Source organism: Elephas maximus, chromosome 9 (assembly GCF_024166365.1).
Source record: "Elephas maximus indicus isolate mEleMax1 chromosome 9, mEleMax1 primary haplotype, whole genome shotgun sequence".
In the NCBI taxonomy this organism is placed as follows: domain Eukaryota; kingdom Metazoa; phylum Chordata; class Mammalia; order Proboscidea; family Elephantidae; genus Elephas; species Elephas maximus.
The window spans coordinates 28,914,921-28,938,238 of record NC_064827.1 but is presented as its reverse complement, the minus strand read 5'-3'; the positions used below and the strand labels follow the sequence as shown (position 1 = coordinate 28,938,238).

Below are 23,318 nucleotides of genomic sequence, written 5' to 3'. Positions count from 1 at the left end.
AATGGATCTAGTAGTTATACCCTATTAAAATACTCTACAATGTTATCTGCTTCTTAGCTGAGCTTCCTCTTTTTTTGATGATTAGAACAAAGACTATGCAATATTATTTTATCACTGAGCAAAGGTTTATATCTCCTTTGGTTTCTAAATATTCCCAAAGTGATTAAATTCATTGTTATGTATGAGCCTGGTTTTTCCTAATGAGCTTTGTCCCTTACCACTATTCTACTTTTCACTGATAAGTGACCATATGCTACTGCTGCTCCTCGGTATAGGAGTTCCTGGGTGGTACAGACGGTTAAGCACTCAACGGTGAACTGAAAGGTTGGTAGTTTGAACCCACCCAGAGATTGCCAAAGAAAATTCTGGCAATCTGCCTTGAAAACTCAATGGAGCACAGTTCTACTCTTGACACACATGGATTTACCATGACTCAGAATCGACAGCAACAAGTTGTTTTGGTTATTTCTCAGTATTACAGAACTCAATTTACACAAATGAAATACTCAAACCATTCTCTACGTTACTTTTATGACATGTTTCCTATAACATCCCTTGGTATTGTTTGAATTTGGTTAAGCAGCCAGAAAATGCATGAGTTACTTTATATTCCTGAAAGACTGAAAGAAAAGTTTGGTTTAGTGCATGTTAATTAGGTATTAGAGTTCCTTCCCTTATCCCAATCCTGATTAATCTGAATGAGCATTGTCCAAATAAGAGATCTATATGTCAATCATTTTTCTTGTTTGTAAGAGAACAGGAGGAGTTTAGACCTGTTCTGTGGTCTCTAAAAAATATTTAAATGTCTCAAGTTCTGTTGTTTCTTTTTATTGGTTGATTGACTCTACATTAAAGATGGCCAGTCAGGCCTTTTTTTTTCCCCTCTAATTGTAAAAGGAAAGGCATATTTTCTGGTTAAAAGAATTAAGGATAGCAGTGGAATGGGATGGAATAGAAGTCCTGAAATCTTATAAAGCTCTGCAAGTACCGTGAAATGAACTTTCTTTAATGGTGTTTGTGACAAAGGATATTCGGTGTTTGAATTCCAGGTAGCCTTTATCTTCTTGGGGGAGGGGGGACTAATCTGATTATGGCTGTATAAAGCTTATTTTTTAGGGATCTTGGGGTAGAGATTTCAATTTACGTATTTTTTATTTCCAGTTTTATTGGTATTTAGTTAAAATGTTGTTGTGTGCCATTGGGTTGGTTTCAACTCATCGTGACCCTTGTAAAAGCCCATTGCCGTCGAATTGATTCCGACTCATAGTGACCCTATAGGACAGAGTAGAACTGTGCCATAGAGTTTCCAGGGAGCACCTGGTAAATTTGAACTGCTGGCCTCTTGGTTAGTAGCCATAGCACTTAACCACTATGTCACCCTTATACGACAGTAGAACTGCCCCAAAGGGTTTCCTGGCTGTAAAATCTTTATGGGAGTAGATTGCCGGGTCTTTTCTCCCAGGGAGCTGCTAGTGGGTACAAATTGCAGACCTTTCGGTTAGCAGCTGTGTGCTTTAACCGTTGTGCCACCAGGGTTCCTTTAGTTAACATATTTTTCTCTACTTAGAATGTATCCCTATGCCTTTGTCATTATCAGAGGTTTCTGGCAAAGAAATACGTCGTCAGAATGTATCCTCTTTGTTAATAGAGATGTTACTGTGCAAATGGATTATAATTAAGAAGAATCTGTTATCTTTAAAACTAGTCATTTTGAAACTTTTGCTGAAAACAATAAAATATTTTAAAAAATGCTGTCATTTTAGTGGATACAGAGTCGTCTAGGTCAGAAATGTGGCAGATAGCTGCTTTAGGATAGCAGCATAGGTTATTGCACAGTCAGAACTCCCTCTGCATCTTCCCAAGTACAAAGATTCTTATCTATTCCCTCCTTTTAGTGGGTTACCCCATCAAGATAAGGAGCAAAGAGCCTTGTGTTCCATTTCTACCTTGATGGTCTGTAGATCATCCCAAACCAAAAACCAAACCTAGCGCCGTCGAGTCGATTCCGACTCATAGCAACCCTATAGGACAGAGTAGAACTGCCCCATAGAGTTTCCGAGGAGCGCCTGGTGGATTCGAACTGCTGACCCTTTGGTTGGCAGCTGTAGCATTTAACCACTACGCCACCAGGGTTTCCGTAGATCATCCCAGAGCTACATTATTGAGCTTATTTTTTGTGTCATTGCCATGGGAGGGACTGCTGACTATGAAGTCCTTATTCTTTTCAGGGCTTATGTTTCATTCTACCTACCAGCTTGGTGAGGAGCCTGGTTGGTGCAAAGGTAAAGCACTTGGCTGCTAATTGAAAGGCTGGTGATTTGAACCCAACGGCAGCTCCTTAGGAGAAAAGACCTGGCAATCTGCTCCTATAAAGACAACAGCCTAGGAAGCCCTATGGTGCAGTTCTAATCTGTCGTATAGGGTCACTACGAGTCAGAATTGACTCGATGGCACACAACAATGTCGGCTTGATAATTTTTGCTTTATTTTTTCCTTTCTGTTTTAGGTTGCCAGGGCAGTTTTATCTGATTCTCCAAAGCTCTCTGAAGGAAAAGAAGTAAAATTAGAAGAATTAATTGACTCTCTGATTTCTAACCCATTCTTAACAAGGAACCAAATTCCCCGAACTCCAGAAAACTTGAGTAAGTTAATAATGCTTTCTTTTCTTTATTTCCTTTCTTAGAACCGAGGTCTGATGGATCTTCCCTAAACTCATTTTAAAACACTTCTCTGTATCTTTCAGTTCAGTTGTCAGTAGCTTCTTCTTTATTGTGACGTAAGGGACTTTCATTGACATATTAAGTGTGGGTACTCTTACATATAAGGCAGTCCCATAGCATAACCCCCAAAAGCAGTATTACTCTGTTGCTTCAGCACACGCATTATACTGAGTTGTAATAAGTCCTCATACTATAGAATATAGGTAATGTAGAATTTTGTTTTTGTTGCTTTATTTGAATTTTTTCTGGAGAAGATTTTATTGATCACTTTAAAAAAAAATGCTTTCTCCACATTTGACCTTCGATCAACATTATTTATAGAGTATAGAGACCATATTCTCTCAGTCAGAAACCAGTAGCAGTAGCCAAAAAGTGTGTATGTGTGTGCATAGATCTTTTCCACCCCTATCAAGCTAGTCAGACAACCCAGTATTTTTTTCCCTCTTACCTATAATTTGTGCATGCAAAGTTCTGATGTTGGTTTCCTCATGTAGGCAGATCCTGGTTGAGTGATTAAATGTAATTTCCACTTTGCTGCTGGAAATGACATTCGAAGTTAAATTGATTCAAACTGTGGCCCGTGGACTAAATCCAGCCAGCCTCATGTATTTGTAAATAAAATTTTATTGGAATCTAACCATGCCCATTTGTTGACATTTTGTCTGTGACTTGCTTTCTTGCTGTAGTGCAGAGTTGAGTAGCTGTGACAGGGTGGATGGCCTACAAAGCCTAAACTACTACTCTCTGGCCCTTTACAGAAAAAGCTTGCTGAACCCTGATGTAGGTGGACAAGAAAATGTCTTTTTAATGCACGTAATTTGTATGTGCTGTGTGAAAGTGTACACATAGTTCAGGAGCAGCTTTCATTGTATGTATTCTCTTGTATTTGATCAGTTAGGGATAGAGTTTTTTGTTATTGTTGAGTTTTGTTATATCATGGGGCCTTCCACTTCAACACGTTTATCGAACACTTACTGAATTAGTAGCTTTATTTATATGCAGCACTAGAAATGTTTAATTGCATGGTTTATGTTTGGGAATACTAGTAAATTGTGTGCATGATTTTTTTTCCTTAATTTATTTAGTAAGTGAAATTAGAAGCTCATGGAGAAAAGCTATTGAAATGGAAGGTGACAGAAGTACAGAGCCAATTCAGATGGATACCGAACATAGAGAAGTTTTGCCAGAATCCGTACCTGTGTTGCATGATCAAACAGAATTTAGCATGGCCAGTTTACTCTCAACCACTGTATCAGGTTTTAGCCAATCTCATTTGCCTGAAGAAAAAGTTGTTTCAGATTGCCTCAAGTGTGTGTCTCAGAAACATGTGACAGCCAGTCACATAGGTGATCCGCCAACACAGAATCAGTCAGATTTGTTAAATAAGAAAATAATTTGCAAGCAAGATTTGGAATGTACAGCTTTACAGACCAAACTTTCAGAAACTAGCCAAATATTCTTCCCTGCTGTACACAATAGTGTAGATGCGATGGATGGCAGTAAAGAGGAATGTGTTGAAATATCAGACCACTCACAAGCTTCTTATAAAGAACCTTCCATGCAAAAAACTATGTTATGGAACTCTTTTCAGATATCAAGTGGAATTAGTTCTAAGAGTTTTGATACTGATTTTGGCATATTACATGAAACTCTTCCAGAAGAAGCTGGTCACCTAAGTCTTAATAGCTCCAGTAATACAGAGGCCAATTTTGAACTGGAACCAAACAGTCCTAGGCACACTGACATTTTTCCAGAAGATGTTGCAGGAGATACACAGACTACTCCAAAATCAAATTTCAATTTGCAGGCTATTTGCAGTAGATATGAGGCTCTGAAGAAATCTCTTTCCAAGAAAAAGGAAGAATCTTCTCTCTCTTATCCTGAATCATTTGAAAGACACAAATCAGAATTGAGTCTTACTCCTAATAACATGCAAACAGATATGTTTAACTTTTTGGACACTTGTGACTCGCACACTGACTATACAAAACCATCTTTACGCATGTCCCTTGGTGAAAGAAAACGGTCTCTTTCACCATTAATTAAGTTTTCTCCAGAGGAGCAAAGGTTGAGGACCACAATACCACGTAGTCTTGGAGAAGTTCTACCTAAATTAAAAGGTAAGTTCTCATTAGACATGCCCACATTCATTCTGGTTTTCTCTCAGCTTTGTACACAATGAATGCTGCATGATTTTTGTTGTTAATTGATGTGATAAAATGTGCTCCTTATTCTTTCAGCTAGTATGAGTGGAGTGAACCCATCACTTTATGGGTACTTTTAGAGTCTTCAGAGATGTGTCTGTAGTTTACAGCTGGGATGAGGAGGGGTGGAAAACGAACCAAAACCTACTGCTTTTGTAATATGAACTTCTACAAGTAAACCTGGTCAGAATCTTCTTGGCTGGCAGAAGATGGTTTAAAAAAGGTTGAGAAATGCTATTTTAAATATCATTCTTGTAATGATATAATAATATCTGTGATTTGGTGGGGGTGGGGAGTAGAAACAGAATAAGGTTCGTCAGTATTAATAATTATTGAAGTTGGGTGATGGACACATTTGAGTTAATCATACTATTTTGTCTATGTTAGAAATGTTTCATGATAAAGAGTTCATAAAAATTGCTCTTATACCATGTTAGGGTAGACCTATTGGATGGTGTAGATTTGCTGTGTATCACTCTGATTGGCCTGTGATAATTAAACACTGGTACATTTAAAAGTATTCTAAAGAGGGTTGTATTGATCTTCCCCGGAGAAAAGGTACTTCAGTGAGAATAATGGTAATGCAATAGTTAAGTATTTGCATGTGAACTTTTTTCCTAAGAAAACTGAAATTTGCTATTACTTAGAATCTGTCATATTTACTGTACCTTGTAATGCTTACTTATGCCTTTTTTCTTAAATCAATTTTACAGAAGAAGAAATCCTGAATAAGAGTCTTGATGCAGAAAAATCTCCGTCTGACTTGAAAAGATAAAGCAATATAGTACAGATAACTGTGATGCACTTAAATTGAAGTTGTGGCACAGAATAAAAGCTAAATTGTAGTTTACATATTGGAAATGTAAACTTTCTTTTCCAAAGTCTAAAGTTCTTAAATGCCTTTTAGCCTCCTCTGATATTTTTAGGCAAGGAAAGTATGTTTGGATTTTCTCCATTTGTAGTAGGAACATAGGGTTGAAATGTGAAGTATTTGGAAAGCAAAATGGAGAGTTATGCAAAGACATTTTGATTTCTCAAATAATGTAACCATTAAGTAAATGGCAAAAGTTGTAGTTTATTATGTGTTATAATCCCAGTTCATTAACATAAGGATAATTTTTGATGTTCTTTCATTTAGTGGTTAATATAATACTCATTGGATATACTGATCTTTCCTTTTAGAGAAATAAATAACTTTTGTTTCTTTATGGAACATTCTGGTACTAACAAAAAATATGAGAGCAGTAATGCCTTTTGAGCGTGTAGTCAAGATGACAAAGCTTACGATTGAGAAAACTTTAAATAGGCTTAATGATTATTAGATTGGTCCTGAGAAGATGTTTGATGGAAGAAAGTGCATGTGATGATAAATGAAGACTGGCACAGAACCTAGAAAAAAAGAAAAAGATGGAAGATGACGACACTTTCAAGGAATACTGTCAAAACTATAAATCCGTTCAGTGGGTTATATGATAGATTTATGTTTGGTCTAATTTAGACTTTGAGAATTTGATTTAATCCTAGTTTTATATTTTAACAAAAAAAAGTAAATTGAAAAATTTGTGGTTTGTTTTATTTTTTGGAGGGTGGGCTGCCATTTTCAGGAAAGAAACTAGATTTGATCATGTTACTTTCCTGCTTAAAAACCATCAAATTTCCCCTCTGCCTACAGAATAGCCCCCAAGTTGAGAAAACTGAACCCAAGTGTTGTTAAATAACTTGTTCAGTGTCAATATAGCTAAGTTGTGAAGCTGGGATTTGACCTCATTTTCCTTCCTTAATATGCCACTAAGAGGCCAGGACATAGGATAAGGAGTGGGCCTTCTGTTGGCCTCTGGATTCTGAGTGGGAATCAAGAGGTGAGGCTTATGTACAGTCTCCTCCTCACTTCATTAGGCTTACTGCCCCAGGAAGGGGTTTGTCTGTAGCACCCAGATGAATACATGCCATTGCCCCCTGGAACCAGGATTGGAATAGGCATTGGAAGGGTGATGGTACCCTCTCTAGAGCCCCTACTCATTAAAACCTTTTCCACTGGCCCCGAAGAAATTGGCAAGGAAAGGAGAAAAGTTTAGACAATAGATGGGCTTAATAGATCATCTCTCTTCACCCATCTTGGGCTACCTTTCTCTGTTCTGCCTATTTCAGTTTGAAGGCCAGTCTTTTTGTGAGAAAAGACAGAAGAAATGCAACAAATTAGGGACTCTCTAGATCTACTGGGAAAACTTTCTCTAGTCTGCTTTAAGAAAACCCAGTAGATGGAAGTCCAAAATCAGCATGTTAGGGAGGAGGTAGGGCTATCATATTAGTATTTACAAAGTGCCAGGGCTACTGCAAGGCACGAATTTCATTTAATCCTTATAACTCTGTAAGGTAACATACCTGTTTCACAGATGGGGAACTGAAGCTCAGGAAGCTTAAATGACTTGCCTAAGATGGTTTTTTTTTTTTTTTTTTAAGATGGACTCTAGGATCATCTGAATTAGAATCATCTGGGATGCATTTTAAAAATGTAGTTTATAGGTTGAAAGTGGGGATTAGCAATCTGCACTTTAAGTAGGCGTCCCTGATGATTTTTTAGGCTCAATAAAAAGCTTGAGAACCACTGCCAGGGATATAGGTTTACATTTAGCCCTGGGGTACCTTTTAAGAAGTAGCTACACTGATGCATATCCAGACTGGTAACTGATGGGGAAGTTCACGTTCACCAATAAAGTGTTGGAGGCCCTTGCCTACTATGAATCAGAAACAAAACATCAAAATATCTCTGGACTTTGATTTACAGAAAATCACATTGTTGAGTGAGCTATCTCTCTTGATAGGCTGAGGGTTTTTCATATTCTTCCTTTGTCCTTCATATGCTAATACCGTAAACATGTCTCAAATCTATCTCATTCTTTGCCCAAACAACTGTGATGACAGCTTACTGCCTTTAGCTTCTCCGCTATCCAATACTTCCTCACAGTGCCTTTTGGCCATAAAGGACTGTTTTGATCGTCACTTCCTTGCTTAAATATCCAATAATTATTGCAAATTCCAGCACAGAGCTCAAATTCAAAGGTATATAAAAACTCAATGGGGAAGTTCTACTCTGTCTTATAGGGTCACTGTGAGTTGGAATTGACTGGAAGGCACTGGGTTTGGTTTTTGGAAACCCTGGTGGTGTAGCGGTTTAGTGCTATGGCTGCTAACCAAAGGGTCTGCAGTTCAAATCCACCAGGCACCCCTTGGAAACTCTGTGGGGCAGTTCTACTCTGTCCTATAGGGTCGCTGAGTCGAAATCAACTCGATGGCACTGGGTTTTTTTTTTTTTTTTTTACATAGGGTTTCCTCTAGTCTCCCACCATGGTTTCCTAATGTTCACTGAAATGTCCTGTGAGCATGGGCCTTTAGAAGTCTTAATTCACAATCTCCTTGAAGCTGGAATACCTTACTTCCCCTCACAGTTTATTGTAACTATAGCTCTGTTTTAGGGCTCAGAACAAATCTCACATCTACATTGAAGTCTTAATCCTTTCATTATCCATTTGCCTATCCCTTCTCTGAAATCTTACATGGTTCATCTTGTTTTATTCACTTGGTGTTTCAATTATTGCTTTTATATTTTTTCACGGTTGTATGTGATCTCTCTGTAAACAATTCTGTGCATACATTCATACCTATGTAGACGTATGTGTGTACATACATACCCCAAAGGCATGGGCCATCCTTAGCAACTATTTCAGAATTGGTATTGTTTGCCTCTACTTGATGGCACTTAAGAAATGGTAAAAAGGTCTGATTTCTTGCTGTATGTGTATTCTTTCTCATGTCAAATTACAGACTGTACCTTGTTTTATTCACTACTTCTAAGATGTAAAAGTGTATAAACTGACTGCTGCATCCTCCACTTGAAGCCTTAGGTAATGCCAAAATGTCCTGATAGTGTAAAATGTTTAAAAGAGGACAAGCATAAAATGTTGCTTAACATGAAAAATGCTAAGAAGTGGAATAAAGAATATTGGAAGTCAAAGGGAAACATTTGGAGGGATCTGACTGAAAACATCCTGCAAGTATCTTGAAGCCTTTTCTTGATCAAGTGTTTAACCATATCTTTTTTTTTTTTTATTAAGTCAATTTTTATCTAAAGGAAAAACAGGTATTCTTGATACCTGTAATGTAAAAGTAAATGCCATCATTTTTTCTATTCTGAGTGTATTTAAAACATTAAAGAAAATAAAATGTTCAAGGACATTTCCCTCAGTGTAAATAAAGCATTTACTAAAATCTGTTTCACTAAGCTGCAGATACATGCTTGCTCTAGAGATCATTTTTCTCTTTCCCCACTGTGAAAGCCAAGTCAGTATCCAAAGTTTAAAACATTTGTGAGTTCTCTATGGGACTATTATGTTAATATGCTCCACATACTGTACCATTGTCTTTTTTTTTTTTTGTACTTTAGATGAAGGTTTACAGGACAAACTAGTTTCTCATGTTAGCACACTGTTCTATGACATGGGTTAACATCCCCATGACACGTCAACTTTCCCTTCTCAACCCCGGGTTCCCTATTACCAACTTTCCTGTTCCCTCCTGCCTTCCAGTCCCTGCCCCAGGGCTGGTGTGCCCCTTTAGTCTTTTGTTCCATGGCGCTGTTCAATCTTTGGCCAAAGGGTGAACCTCAGGAGTGACCTAATTACTGAGCTGAAAGGGTGTCCAGGGGTCATACTCCTTGAGGGTTTTGCCAGGCTCTGTCAGGCCAGCAAGTTGGGTCTGAGTTAGAATTTTGTTCTGCGTTTTTCTCCATGTACTATTGTCTTGAATACTCAATATTATACCATCTGGCTTTGGAATTTCCCATATATTAATAAAAAGTGTATTTTGCAAACCATGAAGCCATCACATACATATAAAGGTATATAATAAAAGAAACTTCAGAGGTTCAGAGATTCGGATTTATACTCACTGGCAGTGCCCTAATTAGCTGTGTTTTATAACTTATATCTGAATAGCCTGTTGCTCTTAATGGGTAGGGAACCTGTCATCCGTAGCTAGATAGGTTTGATAAATGTTAAATAGCTTTTTTAAAGCCTTGGAAATTCTAAAAGGCCTATCCCTTAGTGTCTTTATATTGCTTTATCAAAAATTAGCAATCTTAGAATCCTCCCACAAAAGTAGATATTCTGAGAATGTGATTCAGTATTATCCAGATTTCTAGATAAATACAGATGGGAAACTGATATTGCCCAAAGTGAATTAAACACTGTTCCTTGGGAGAATTCATTTAACTTCCCTCGGCTTCAGCTTTCTGTCTGCAAAATTAAGAGGATTATATGATGGAATAATCTACATCTAAAAAGGTAGGATTTTTATGATTAACTTTTCTGTCAATGTAGGACAGAATGTGGGGTATAGTGGGGGAGAAGAAGGATCTTTAGTCAGATTGCCTGTGTTCAGCTATATGACCTTCAGAAATTCAGTAAACTTCTACCAGTTTTCTCATCAATACAGTAAAGATAAAGTAACCTACCTCACAGGTTGGTTGTGAGGATTAAATGGGATAAATACACCTCAAATATTTAGCTAGGCTTCACATTCAGTAACAGGGGAGGAATGGATCAGTAGGTGGTAACAATAGCTAAAACATAGTACCATGTGTCAAGGCACCATTCTTAATGCTTCCCATGTTTTAATTTAATCCTTTTAACAATCCTATGAAGTGGAGCTATTCTCACCCACATTTTACAAATGAAGCAAACACAGTGAAATTAATTTACCTTGCCCAAGTTCACAGAGCTAGTAAGTGAAGACACCAGAATACAACTCGACTCAGGTGGCCAGGCTCCAGTTCATACTCTCTGAACCCCTCTATTGCAGCTGCCATGAAACATCCTTAAGGAGATGGGGGCCAAGATTACAAAATCAAATTTATCAATAAAGCAACAGTTGTGGGCAAATTACTTCAAATAACACCATATTTTAAATTGCTAACAGCAAATGTTTATTCATGATTGAAGCCAAGGAGGATTTATAAATGCATTTTAATTCCTTGCTGATAAAATAGTAACATTCCATCTTTGCAATCTAGTAAGGAATACAGAAAGATACTGGTAAAGGCTTTGATGTGCATATCTATTATAACCAGGTAATCAGAACACACACACACACACACACACACCACCTACTTTAGTGTTACACCATACCAACTTTTCAGAAAGGCCATCTTGAAGCTCTACTGGACAGCTGAGTAAATAGCGTTCAATGTTTAAAGAACGGGAGTAGGGAAGGAGCACATGGAGGCGCACACATCTCAAAGCCCACAACATTATGAATATGAAAAAGAGAAAGGGTGCAAGAAAAAAAAAAAAAAGGCAATTCAGCATCTTCAGCAACAGCGTTTGGCAATATTCAACGCATAAGGAGGCTGTGCTTGGGGCCATCCACTCTCTCCAGCTTCTCAAAGTGTTTCCTGGCATTGCGAATGTTGATCAGAGTAGCTGCAGAAGGGATCGAGGGATCAGACATAACCACCATCACATACGTGTTTGACGTGAAGATGTCGATGAAGGCAGCGAAGTTAGAATTCCTGACTTCCATGCTCTGAAAAGAAGCGGCCAGTTTACTGCAGCTCAGCTTGAACTGCTTAATGATGTTACTGATCTTCTCAAAGCGGTGGACGTCACGCTGCTCTCTGCACTGGTAATGGGAAATAACCAAGAACGTAGCTCTCTCGAACAGCAGAACTTCGTCGGCCTCAATAATCTGGGCGAAATTCCGTAAATTCATCTCCAGCTGCTGCACGTTGGGAATCAGCTGATAGACAATACTGGACCAGGCTTTGTACAGCGTCTCATCCCAGATGGATGTTCGAAAACAGGCGCACTCCAGTGGGCGAGACAAACGCCTCAGGTCTTCCTCTCGCTCCTTAAAAATCAGGTCACGCTGATCCTCCTGAACCAGATCCATTTTGTGAACCAGGCAGAAGATCTTGGCGTCAGGAGAGTTCTGGAGGATGGCCTCCAGGCATGACTGATAATAATGCATGTCCTTCTCCAATTCGCGGCTCTCCACGTCGAAGACGTAGATCAAAACCTCGACGTTACGGAAGATGTTGTCTCGCTGGCTAGTGAAGTAATTCTCCATGAAGGTGTCCTGACCGCCACAGTCCCACAGGTTCAGCACCAGGTTCCCCAGAAATCGGACGTGGGAGTGCTCCACATCAATGGTGGCACCCAGGCGCCGGGTGTCGCGCGCAATATAATTTGCAAAGATGATCGACCTCATGCTGGTCTTCCCCGACCCGCTCTTCCCCATCAGCAGCACCTTTTTCTTCATGGCTGTATTTGGCATCACCCGCCGGGGCCGCCGCGGACTGGGCCTCAGGGCGCGGCCTAACTGCAGCGCGGAGGGAGGGGCTGGGCTGGCGGGGCTCCGCAGGCTGGGCCTCGGTCCGCACGGCCGCGCAGCTGTGCAGTCGGGGAAGCCGAAGGCGCGAGCTCGGGCTCGGAAGGCCTCGGCGGGGTCAGCTCTCCTTCACAGGCGAGCAACCTGGCACCGGCGGCGCAACGGCTCGGGAGAAACGCTCGCTTCCGGAGAAGTGGGTTGCGACGTCCCCGCTGCCACCCACTTCCGGCGGCGATCTCACGAGAACTCCGGCGCTCGGCAGTCGCCGCCTCGCGAGCTTCGAGAAGCTGCTGCTTTGTTGAAGCCGAACAAGGTTGACGCGGAGGACAAATAGGAAAGGCAGAGCGGGGAGTCTAGTCTTTTGTTCCTTATTTAAACTGGTTTTACGGTTGCAAGGGGCGCGTGTATATTTGTTCCGGGGAATGCCGCCATCTTGTGGCAAAAAAAAAAAAGAAAACCCAAAAAACAAAAAACCTCGCTTTAAAGGCGAAGAGTGCTTTTCGCCCGGGGCAGCAAATAGGTGACGTCAGGAAAGTTCTACCTTTTCAGCCCGTAAGCTTCCCCAGGTTCCCTTGCCTAATGACTACAAAAAACCCAAACCCATTGCCATCCAGTCGATTGTGAGTCCTAGTGGACAGAGCAGGATCGCCTCATGGGGTTTCCAAGGCAGCAATCTTTGCGGAAGCCGACTGCCTCGTCTTTCTCTCAGAGTGGCTGGTGGGTTAGAACCTTCCAGTTGGCATCTGAACTGTAACCACTGCGTCACCAGAGCTCCTTAATGACTAAAAAAAACCCCAAAAAACCAAACTCAGTGCCGTCGAGTCCACCTGTTTAAAACCTGTTGCTGTCCAGTGGATTGCGACTCCTAGTGACCCTATAGGGCAGGGTAGAACTGCCCCATAGGGTTTCCAAGGAGCAGCTGGTGGATTTGAACTGCCACCTTTTGGTTAGCAGCTGAGCTCTTGACAAAAAAGCTGCAGAGATGAGGAAAGTGAGCCTTAGGGAAGTTAAGTGATGGCCGGGTGCCACATAGCTAGATGGTAGCAAATCCCTCCTGTGAGACATCCTGACTCCCAGTTAGTGCTTTTTTCACTTCCAGGCAAGTAAGCTTCTTTCTCACACCTGTTTTTCCTCTAATCTCAGACATAAGAATTTATGATCGGAATTTCAAAGCTCGAGGAGACTATAATATGTAACCACGTGCATTATTAGCTCAACCCTCACACTAACCCTATGAATAAATAACCCCATTTTCAAGTGAGGAAATAAAAGTTTAGAAAGATTAAATAACTTGGCCAAATTAATAACTATTAAGTGATGAAATGGAATTTGAATTCTTCCAGCCTGACTGCTTATCTACTTGCCTACCTAATGGGCCACACTGCCCCCCTAAAATTATAATACAGGTTCTACCCTCGTTCTTCAAGATGATTGAATGGGTAATCAGGATCCGGAAGCTTCCTAATTAGAATACTCCATATCCTCCTTAAAGCCCTGTACTGTACCACACGAATACAGGTATTCCATTCCTCCATTTATTAAAATAAAAATTGAATGTCTACTGTGTGTAGGGCACTGAGTTAACGTGTGCAGGAAAAGAAGTTCAAGAATGGTTCTTGCTCTAATTTATGAAAATAAAACAGGGAAATGCCGTAACACAAAATAGAAAATCTCCTCAATATATTCAGACTTAATTTCATTTCCTTAGAGACATCTCTTCTGAAGCCTTCGAATCTACTCCACTGGTATACTGATCTCCTTTCAGCATCATTGTGGGGATTCCCTTCCTCTTTGTCTTGAGCTGAGTACCCTTCTTCCTTGATCCAATGTCTTCCTCACTTCTGGCTTATTCACTCTTTTGGTGCGACACATTCAATAGCTTCCTGATAAAAAGTATGAGGGCACTAATGTTTTCAAGATACTGCATATCTGAAAATGTCTTTATTTTTACCCTCGTACTTTTTTTTTTTACTTGATTGGTTGGAAATAATTTTTCCTCAGAGCCTTGGAGGCATTGCTCCACTATCATTTAGCTTCTGAATGCCTGCTCCCTTGTATTTGACCCTTTTTTTCTCTCTCAATGTGTTTGATTTCCTCATCATGTCTGGTGTTCTGAAACATAATGACAATGGGCATTGTTGAGCCCCAGTTTTCATTGTGCTGGGCCTTTCAATGTGCCTTTTAATCTTGGGAACCCATGTTCTTTAATTCTGGAAAATATTCTTGAATTTTTTCATGATGTTCTTCCTCCATTTTCTCTATTCTCTCTAATGGATGGAGCCCTGGTGGCGCAGTGGTTAATAGCTCAGCTGCTAACCAAAAGGCCGGCAGTTTGAATCCACCATCTGCTTCTTGGAAACTCCATAGGGCAATTCTACTCTGTCCTATAGGGTCGCTATGAGTTGGAATCGAATTGGTTTTGGTTTTTGTCTCTTACGGATACTCCAATGGTTTGGATGTTGGATTCATGGACTCTTTTATGTTCTTATATTCCCTTATTTCCTATTTCTTTTTGTTCTACTTGCCAGATTTTTAATTTTTTTACATTGCTGGAGTAGTGTCTCCAGAACTTGCTTCATGATCAGAATAACCTGGGTTCTTAATAAAACTAGATTCTTAGACTAGAGATCTTGGGGCGGGGGGGCATTTGGGCCAGGAATCTGCAGTTCTGAGTATCAGGTGAGCTGGAGAAACACTCTGCTAGGGGAAGGCTGGTAAGAGAGCAGAAGAATCTCTGAAGCTGTGGCTCCAGCAACACCAGATTCACTTAGGGACTTGTTAGAAATGCAAATTTTTGGACTCCATCCCTGACCTTCTGAATCAGAAACTCCAGGGGGCAGAGAATGGCAATCTGGTGTTTACCAAGCCCTCCAGGTAATTCTGATGGATGCTAAAAAATTTGAGAAGCCCTGCCCCAAGGTGTCATCACTACCACCTGGAAAAGGTGATTGAGCACTCACCAGAACAGTAAAGGCCCGTTGTTACTCGCTCTGGAGTCGATTCCAACTCGTGGCAACCCCTTAAACTGCTTTGTTCTCCAGTGCGCAGGGTCTATGGGTGAGAGCAATTTTGGACAGGTGAAGCCAACGGCATAAGATTTCCCCAAGGAAGATCTGGAACTAGTATTCAAGACCAACCCTGTGGAAGTCAAGGGATGCGTTTCCTTAAGAAGGGGCACCTCTGATCCTAAAGCTCGAAAATGCCACCCAATATGATGGTAGTGGCGTTTTCAGCCTTTTTGCACATGTGATCATGGGATTTGTGGACTTTGGCACACATGAGCCTTTCAGTGTCCTAAAGTCCACCTTCCTTCAGGTTTCTCCAAGGTCCAGTGGGGGAGCTCTTGTCCTGGTCCCGGGAGGGGAGGCTCTGGGAGCTCCCCGACGTCACAAACGTCCCTTTGTAGCATCATCGCCCCCAGAGGCGCACCCTCCTAGCCCTCACGACGTCACAGAGGGCTGCACAGGTCCTCGGCCCCGGCCCCGCAGCTTCCAGCCTGGGGCAGCCGCTCCAGGTGCGTGGGTGGGGGCGTGCAGAGGCCGGGGCGTGCAGGGGGGAGGTCGCCCGGGCTGGCGCATCGTCCACGCTCTTGCTGCTGCCTCGCGCAAGACCAGCTCAAGGACGGGAACAGACGACTGAACTTTGCAAAAGGGCCACCGAAGTTTCTTTTGAACAAAGATTGAGAACATTTGCCCAGGTCCTCGAGACTTGGAGCGCCCCAGCAAGGCGGTTGGGCCACACCAGGCCGTGGCGGCGGGGGATGCTCTGCGCAGACGCAGGGCCTCAGGATGGCCCCTGTGAAAAAGAAGTGCATCTGCGACCTGTGCTCCTGCGGGTAAGGTGGCGAGCGGGAGGAGGCCCGCGTTTCCAGACTCCGAGTGAGCACAGCCCTTTTCCATACAACTAGGCCGGGGCCTAACCCTGTGCCGAGACGGTCCACTTGTCAACCTTTATTAGGCTGCAGTGTTGCAGCAGACTCATGGCCATCCCTACTGTCAACTGACATTTAATGCGCCGGGGTTGAATCAGTCCCGGCGAATGTGGTGGTTCTAGGCTTTCCCTGTGTTCCTTCACTTCAGAGCTGAAAAAAACCAAAAGCAAAGCCCTTGCCGTTAAGTCTCTTCGGACTCATAGCGACTCTATAGGACGGAGTACAACTGCCCCATAAGGCCTCCAAAGAGCGGCTGCTGGATTTGAACGGCCGACTCTTTGGTTAGCAGTCAAAGGCGTGACCACTGGATTGTGCAAAATGGGCACAGTCCAGGAGAGTTTGTACTCTCTTCCTGCAGCCCACGAAGTGTGGAGGGGAGGGTAGGAAGCCCCTGGCCAGGTTGGGACCAGACTTACTCCTTTTGTTGTTCATCTTTTGGACGGGGATGGGAAGGGAGAAAGAGTTCCTTTAATGTACCTCAGTTTCTCAGAGAAATTGTTACTTTGTCAGAGAAGTATAAGGTGTTTGTAAAACTTGTGTCCACACTGGTATAGTGCTGGTAAGAATAATGAAAAGGAAACAACTTCTGCAGTCTCTTGCCCTGGCCCTGCCAGGCCTCTCCTGGCCAGGTGCCTTTAAGGAGCAGGCCTGGGTGCAGCACAGCAGAGAGAGATCATGGGCTTTAGTCAAAGTTCTGTGGCTGATCAGCGTCCTAGGTCACATACTCTCTGAGTGGAACCTCTCACCTGCTTTCCTGGACAACTGGGACGTCTACTGGAATCAGGGCAACAGAGGAGCAGTTGATAAGAAGCTGGGCTCTGGGGTCAGCTCTCTTGCATGCTCAATAATTGTAGGATCCTGGGGAGGTAACTGAACTTTTCCATGCCATATAATTTCCTCATGTTTCAAGAGTACCTATCAGGTACGATTCTTGTAAGGATTAAATGAGATAATGCATGTGAGACTGCTGGCGCATGAATGTTTTAAATTTTTTATTGTAGTTTAGATGAAAGTTTACAGAACAAACTAGTTAAAACACATAAAACAGTACACACATTGTTCTGTGACATTGGTTAACAGCCCCACAACATGTCAACACTCTCCCTTCTCAACCCTGAGTTCCCTATTACCAGCTTTTCTGTCCCCTCTTGCCTTCTAGTCTCTGCCCCGGGGCTGCTGTGCCCTTTAGTCTTTTTTTTTTTTTTTTCCCCATGGGCCTGTTCAATTTTTGACTGAAGGGTGAACCTCAGGAGTGACCTCATTACTGAGCTGAAAGGGTGTCTGGGGGCCATACTCTCAGGGTTTCTCCAGTCTCAGACCAGCAAGTCTGGACTTTTTTTTTTTTTTTTAATTAATTTTTATTAAGCTTCAAGTGAACATTTACCATTCCAATCAGTCTGTCACATGTAGGTTTACATACATCTTACTCCCTTCTCCCACTTGCTCTCCCCCTATTGAGTCAGCCCTTTCAGTCTCTCGTTTCGTGCCAATTTTGCCATCTTCCCTCTTCCTCTATCTTCCCATCCCCCCTCCAGTCAAGAGCTGCCAACACACTCTCCAGGGTCCACCTAATTTAATTGGCTCACTCTTCATCAGCATCTCTCTCCTCCCTGCTGACCAGTCCTTTTCATGCCTGATGAGTTGTCTTCGGGGATGGTTCCTGTCCTGTGCCATCAGAAGTTCTGGGGAGCATTGTCTCTGGGATTCCTCTAGTCGCATTCGTATCATTAGGTATGGTCTTTTTATGAGAATATGGGGTCTGTATCCCATTGGCCTCCTGCTCCCTCAGGAGTTGTCTGTTGTGCTCCCTAGCAGGGCAGACATCGATTGTGGCCGGGCACCAACTAGTTCTTCTGGTCTCAGGATAATGTAGGTCTCTGATTCATGTGGCCCTTTCTGTCTCTTGGGTTCTTAGTTGTCTTGTGGCCTTGGTGTTCTTCCTTTGCCTTTGCTCCAGGTGGGTTGAGACCAATTGATGTATCTTAGATGGCCGCTTGTTGGCATTTAGGACCCCAGGCGCCACAATTCAAAGTGGGATGCAGAATGTTTTCATAATAGAATTATTTTGCCCGTTGACTTAGAAGTCTCCTCAAACCATGTTCCCCAGATCCCAGCCCCTGCTCCGCTGACCTTTGAAGCTTTCATTTTATCCCGGAAACCTCTTTGCTTTTAGTCCAGTCCAATTAGGCTGACCTTCCTTGTATTGTGTGTTGTCTTTCCCTTCACCCAAAGCAGTTCTTATCTACTGATTGATCAATAAAAAACCCTCTCCCTCCCTCCCTCCCTCCCCCCTTTGTAACCACAAAAGTATGTGTTCTCCGTTTTTTCTATTTCTCAAGATCTTATAATAGTGGTCTTATACAATATTTGTCCTTTTGCCTCTGACTCATTTCGCTCAGCATAATGCCTTCCAGATTCCTCCATGTTATGAAATGTTTCAGAGATTTGTCACTGTTCTTTATCGATGCGTAGTATTCCATTGTGTGAATATACCACAATTTATTTACCCATTCATCCGTTGACGGACATCTTGGTTGCTTCCAGCTTTTTGCTATTGTAAACAGAGCTGCAATAAACATGGGTGTGCATATGTCTGTTTGTGTGAAGGCTCTTGTATCTCTAGGGTATATTCCGAGGAGTGGGATTTCTGGGTTGTATGGTAGTTCTATTTCTAACTGTTTAAGATAACGCCAGATGGATTTCCAAAGTGGTTGTACCATTTTACAATCCCACCAGCAGTGTATGAGAGTTCCAGTCTCTCCGCAGCCTCTCCAACATTTATTATTTTGTGTTTTTTGGATTAATGCCAGTCTAGTTGGTGTGAGATGGAATCTCATCGTAGTTTTAATTTGCATTTCTCTAATGTCTAATGATTGGGAGCATTTTCTCATGCATCTGTTGGCTGCCTGAATATCTTCTTTAGTGAAATGTGTGTTCATATCCTTTGCCCACTTCTTGATTGGGTTGCTTGTCTTTTTGTGGTTGAGTTTTGACAGAATCATGTAGATTTTAGAGATCAGGCGCTGGTCTGAGATGTCATAGCTGAATATTCTTTCCCAGTCTGTAGGTGGTCTTTTTACTCTTTTGGTGAAGTCTTTAGATGAGCATAGGTGTTTGATTTTTAGGAGCTCCCAGTTATCTGGTTTCTCTTCATCATTTTTGGTAATGTTTTGTATTCTGTTTATGCCCTGTATTAGGGCTCCTAGGGTTGTCCCTATTTTTTCTTCCATGATCTTTATCGTTTTAGTCTTTATGTTTAGGTCTTTGATCCACTTGGAGTTAGTTTTTGTGCATGGTGTGAGGTATGGGTCCTGTTTCATTCTTTTGCAAATGGATATCCAGTTATGCCAGCACCATTTGTTAAAAAGACTATCATTTCCCCAATTGACTGACACTGGTCCTTTGTCAAATATCAGCTGCTCATACGTGGATGGATTTATATCTGGGTCCTCAATTCTGTTCCATTGGTCTATGTGCCTGTTGTTGTACCAGTACCAGGCTGTTTTGACTACTGTAGCTGTATAATAGGTTCTGAAATCAGGTAGAGTGAGGCCTCCCACTTTCTTCTTCTCTTTCAGTAATGCTTTGCTTATCTGGGGGTTCTTTCCCTTCCATATGAAATTAGTGATTTGTTTCTCTATCCCCTTAAAATATGACATTGGTATTTGGATTGGAAGTGTGTTATATGTATAGATGGCTTTTGGTAGAATAGACATTTTTACTATGTTAAGTCTTCCTATCCATGAGCAGGGTATGTTCTTCCACTTAAGTATGTCCTTTGGAATTTCTTGTAGCAGAGTTTTATAGTTTTGTTTGTATAGGTCTTTTACATCCTTGGTAAGATTTATTCCTAAGTATTTTATCTTCTTGGGGGCTACTGTGAATGGTATTGATTTGGTTATTTCCTCTTCGGTGTTCTTTTTGTTGATGTAGAGGAATCCAAGTGATTTTTGTATGTTTATTTTATAACCTGAGACTCTTCCAAACTCTTCTATTAGTTTCAGTAGTTTTCTGGAGGATTCCTTAGGGTTTTCCATGTATACGATCATGTCATCTGCAAATAGTGATAGCTTTACTTCCTCCTTGCCAATCTGGATACCCTTTATTTCTTTGTCTAGCCTAATTGCCCTGGCTAGGACTTCAAGTACGATGTTTGGACTTTCTTTTTGAGTTAGAATTTTGTTCTACATTTTTCTCCGGCTCAGTCTGGGAACCTCTATTGTGATCCCTGTCAAAGCAGTCAGTTGTAGAAGCTGGGTACCATCTAGCATGAATTGTTTTTTTTTAAATCATTTTTATTGTGCTTTAAGTGAAAGTTTACAAATCAAGTCAGTCTCTCACACAAAAACCCATATGCACTTTGCTACACACTCCCAATTACTCTGCCCCTAATGAGACAGCCCGCTCTCTCCCTCCACTCTCTCTTTTCATGTCTATTACGCCAGCTTCTAACCCCCTCCACCCTCTCATCTCCTCTCCAGGCAGGAGATGCCAACATAGTCTCAAGCAAGCGTCCACCTGATCCAAGAAACTCACTCCTCACCAGCATCCCTCTTCACCCCATTGTCCAGTCCAATCCCTGTCTGAAGAGTTGGCTTTGGGAATGGCTCCTGTCCTGGGCCAGCAGGAGGTCTGGGGGCCATGACCACTGGGGTCCTTCTAGTCTCAGTCAGACCATTAAGCCTGGTCTTTTTAATGAGAATTTGGGGTCTGCATCCTACTGCTGTCCTGCTCCCTCAGAGGATCTCTACTGTGTTCCCTGTCAGGGCAGTCAATGGTTGTAGCCGGGCACCATCTAGTTCTTCTGGTCTCAGGATGATGTAGTCTGTGGTTCATGTGGCCCTTTCTGTTTCTTGGGCTCGTAATTACCTTGTGTCCTTGGCGTTCTTCATTCTCCTTTGATCCAGTGGGTTGAGACTCATTGATGCATCTTAGATGGCTGCTTGCTAGCGTTTAAGACCCCAGATGCCACTCTTCCAAGTGGGATGCAGAATGTTTTCTTAATATATTTTATTATAGCATGAATTGTTTTTAATATGTGTTGTTGTTGTTAGTTGCCATCCATTTGATTCTGACTCATGGCGACCCCATATGTGCAGAGTATAACTGCTCCATAGGGTTTTCAAGGCTGTGACCTTTCAGTAGCAGATCTCCAGGCCTTACTTCTGAAGTGCCTCTGGGTGTGTTTGAACTGCCAACCTTTTGGTTAGTGGTGCAGTGCTTAATCATTTGTGCCACCCAGGTTAGCATCCTGAGATCTCCGAAAAGGACTTGCCAACTGTAACATGCTACATGAATATAAGAAAATGGTATCATTCATGGAGAGAATAAAGGTGGGAAACCTTACACATCTCTGGCGCCGATGAATGATTAGCAACCCTCTGCTCATTAGGATCGCCTGGGGGGCTTTCAAACTAGAATCAGTTGCCCAGGCTGTTAAGGCTTGATCTCTAAGGGTGGACCTCACCGGCACTCCTCAGTGATTCTGACCGTTTGCCAGCATTGGGAACCACTGAGCTAGATCACATACGAGCCTGAGTCATGCTTTTAGGTGTTCTTAGGTGGGACCAGAGCAGCATTATTAGTCTAGGGCTAGTTTTCCACACTACTGAGGCAAAACCCTTCTGAGAACTCTGCTTTTTTATGAAGTTTTCCACTGTGGCTGATGGGAAAAGGCATGCTTCCTGGTCCTGTGTGAGTACCCTGGATCGTTCCTGCTGATCCCTTCAGGTGGTTCCTTCCTTGGCCTTGGGTAGTTTTCTCACACACATGCTCTGATCCATACTCCCCCAAGTTGAGGGAACCCTCTGCAGGTCTTTGGGGGCTCTCTGTTTATGTGGCTTTTTCCTCTGTGCTGTTGTCTGCTCCAGAATCTCTCCTGGGAACTCTAACTGCCTCGAAAGAGCTTCCTGGACTTTGAATTCTGTCTCCTGAACTCAGAAATTACGAGGCTTCTCCTGGGTCCCTCTCTGTGAGCCAAGGCCTGGACACTGTCTCCAGACACTAAACCAGGGTGACCATAGGACTCACCTCATTTGTTTCCCACCTCTTGAAAATATCTTGAAAAACATTGTTTCATGCAATTGTCCAGTTTTTTAGGTGCCCCTGTTACTCCATCTTTGCCAAGGGGTGTGTGTCTGAGTGTGTTGTTATATTGGCTTTTCCTATATTGGCTTCGCCTCCCTTTCCCTCATTCCTGCTTTCTGGGATAATCTCTCAACTACTTGCACTCAATTTCGGCATCTGCTTTGGGGGGAGTGTGAAGACAGTTCTTATGGGCCCTTTTCATCAAGCCTTTTGTCATCCTCTCACCTGGGAACTGACCCCCTCCCTCACCATCCTCCCTGCAGTTCCAATCTCCCCTCCTTCATTGGCCCTTTCACCAGGGTCTAAACCAAAAAAAAAAAAAAAAAAACCAAACTCAGTGCCATTGAGTTTATTCTGACACATAGCAACCCTATCTGCAAATATGGAAAGGTATCCTCTATTTCAGAAAAACATAGCACTTAATTTAAAAGCAGTAAACCACAGAACAGAGTGTCCCAGCTCTTTTATGTGGTATTTAGTACTATAGTTTTTTTAAAAAATGGCCAAACCTAATGAACTAGTGGCAAACTCCTGCTGCCACTGTCTTCTCGTCACTACTGCTCAGTTCATTTCTGCAGCTGGACTTGATCTTCATTACCCTTGGGGAACAGTTTTGTTAACTGAGCCAGCATTCCCTTGGGCCTCCCATGACACCCAGCATTGTGCCCACTGCTGTGAGGAGTTTCGATGTATGGACATCTTTGTCCTTAAGGAGTCTGGAGCATGGTAGAATTCCAAAGCCTGGGAGGATTTCTCCTGCTGGACCGTTGGCTCCTTGTCACACACGTGACTTAAGGCAAAGGGTATTTTGCAGTGTAAAATTATGTCCCATCAGAAATGACAAAAGAACTCATGCTTGCTTCCAATCAGAAATCTCAACAGGAGTTTCTAGTATAGGTGAAGTTCCATAAGAGACGACTGGATGGGAGAGAGGATGGGCAGAGAAAGGAGGACAGTGGGTATTAATTTAGGCCAGATACACCTGGCAGCAAC

The 23,318-nt window shown here is 42.2% G+C and overlaps 2 protein-coding genes across 3 annotated transcripts in view; one reads left to right on the top strand and one right to left on the bottom strand.

Moving 5' to 3' along the window:
* The window catches only part of HAUS6 (HAUS augmin like complex subunit 6), a 37,913-nt gene extending 28,800 nt beyond the window's left edge, over positions 1-9,113 (top strand). For both annotated transcript variants that reach the window (XM_049895932.1, XM_049895933.1), the window contains 3 exons: positions 2,507-2,642; positions 3,806-4,840; positions 5,638-9,113. In XM_049895932.1, coding sequence (XP_049751889.1) covers positions 2,507-2,642; positions 3,806-4,840; positions 5,638-5,699 — 1,233 coding nt within the window. In that variant the 3' untranslated portion in view covers positions 5,700-9,113. The remainder of the gene's footprint in view (positions 1-2,506; positions 2,643-3,805; positions 4,841-5,637) is intronic.
* A 1,812-nt stretch (positions 9,114-10,925) lies between these two features.
* Positions 10,926-12,490, bottom strand: RRAGA (Ras related GTP binding A). Its single transcript, XM_049896925.1, has one exon. It carries the CDS (start codon positions 12,251-12,253, stop codon positions 11,312-11,314), a length of 942 nt encoding a protein of 313 aa, XP_049752882.1. The 5' UTR covers positions 12,254-12,490; the 3' UTR covers positions 10,926-11,311.
* Positions 12,491-23,318: the final 10,828 nt, after the last annotated feature.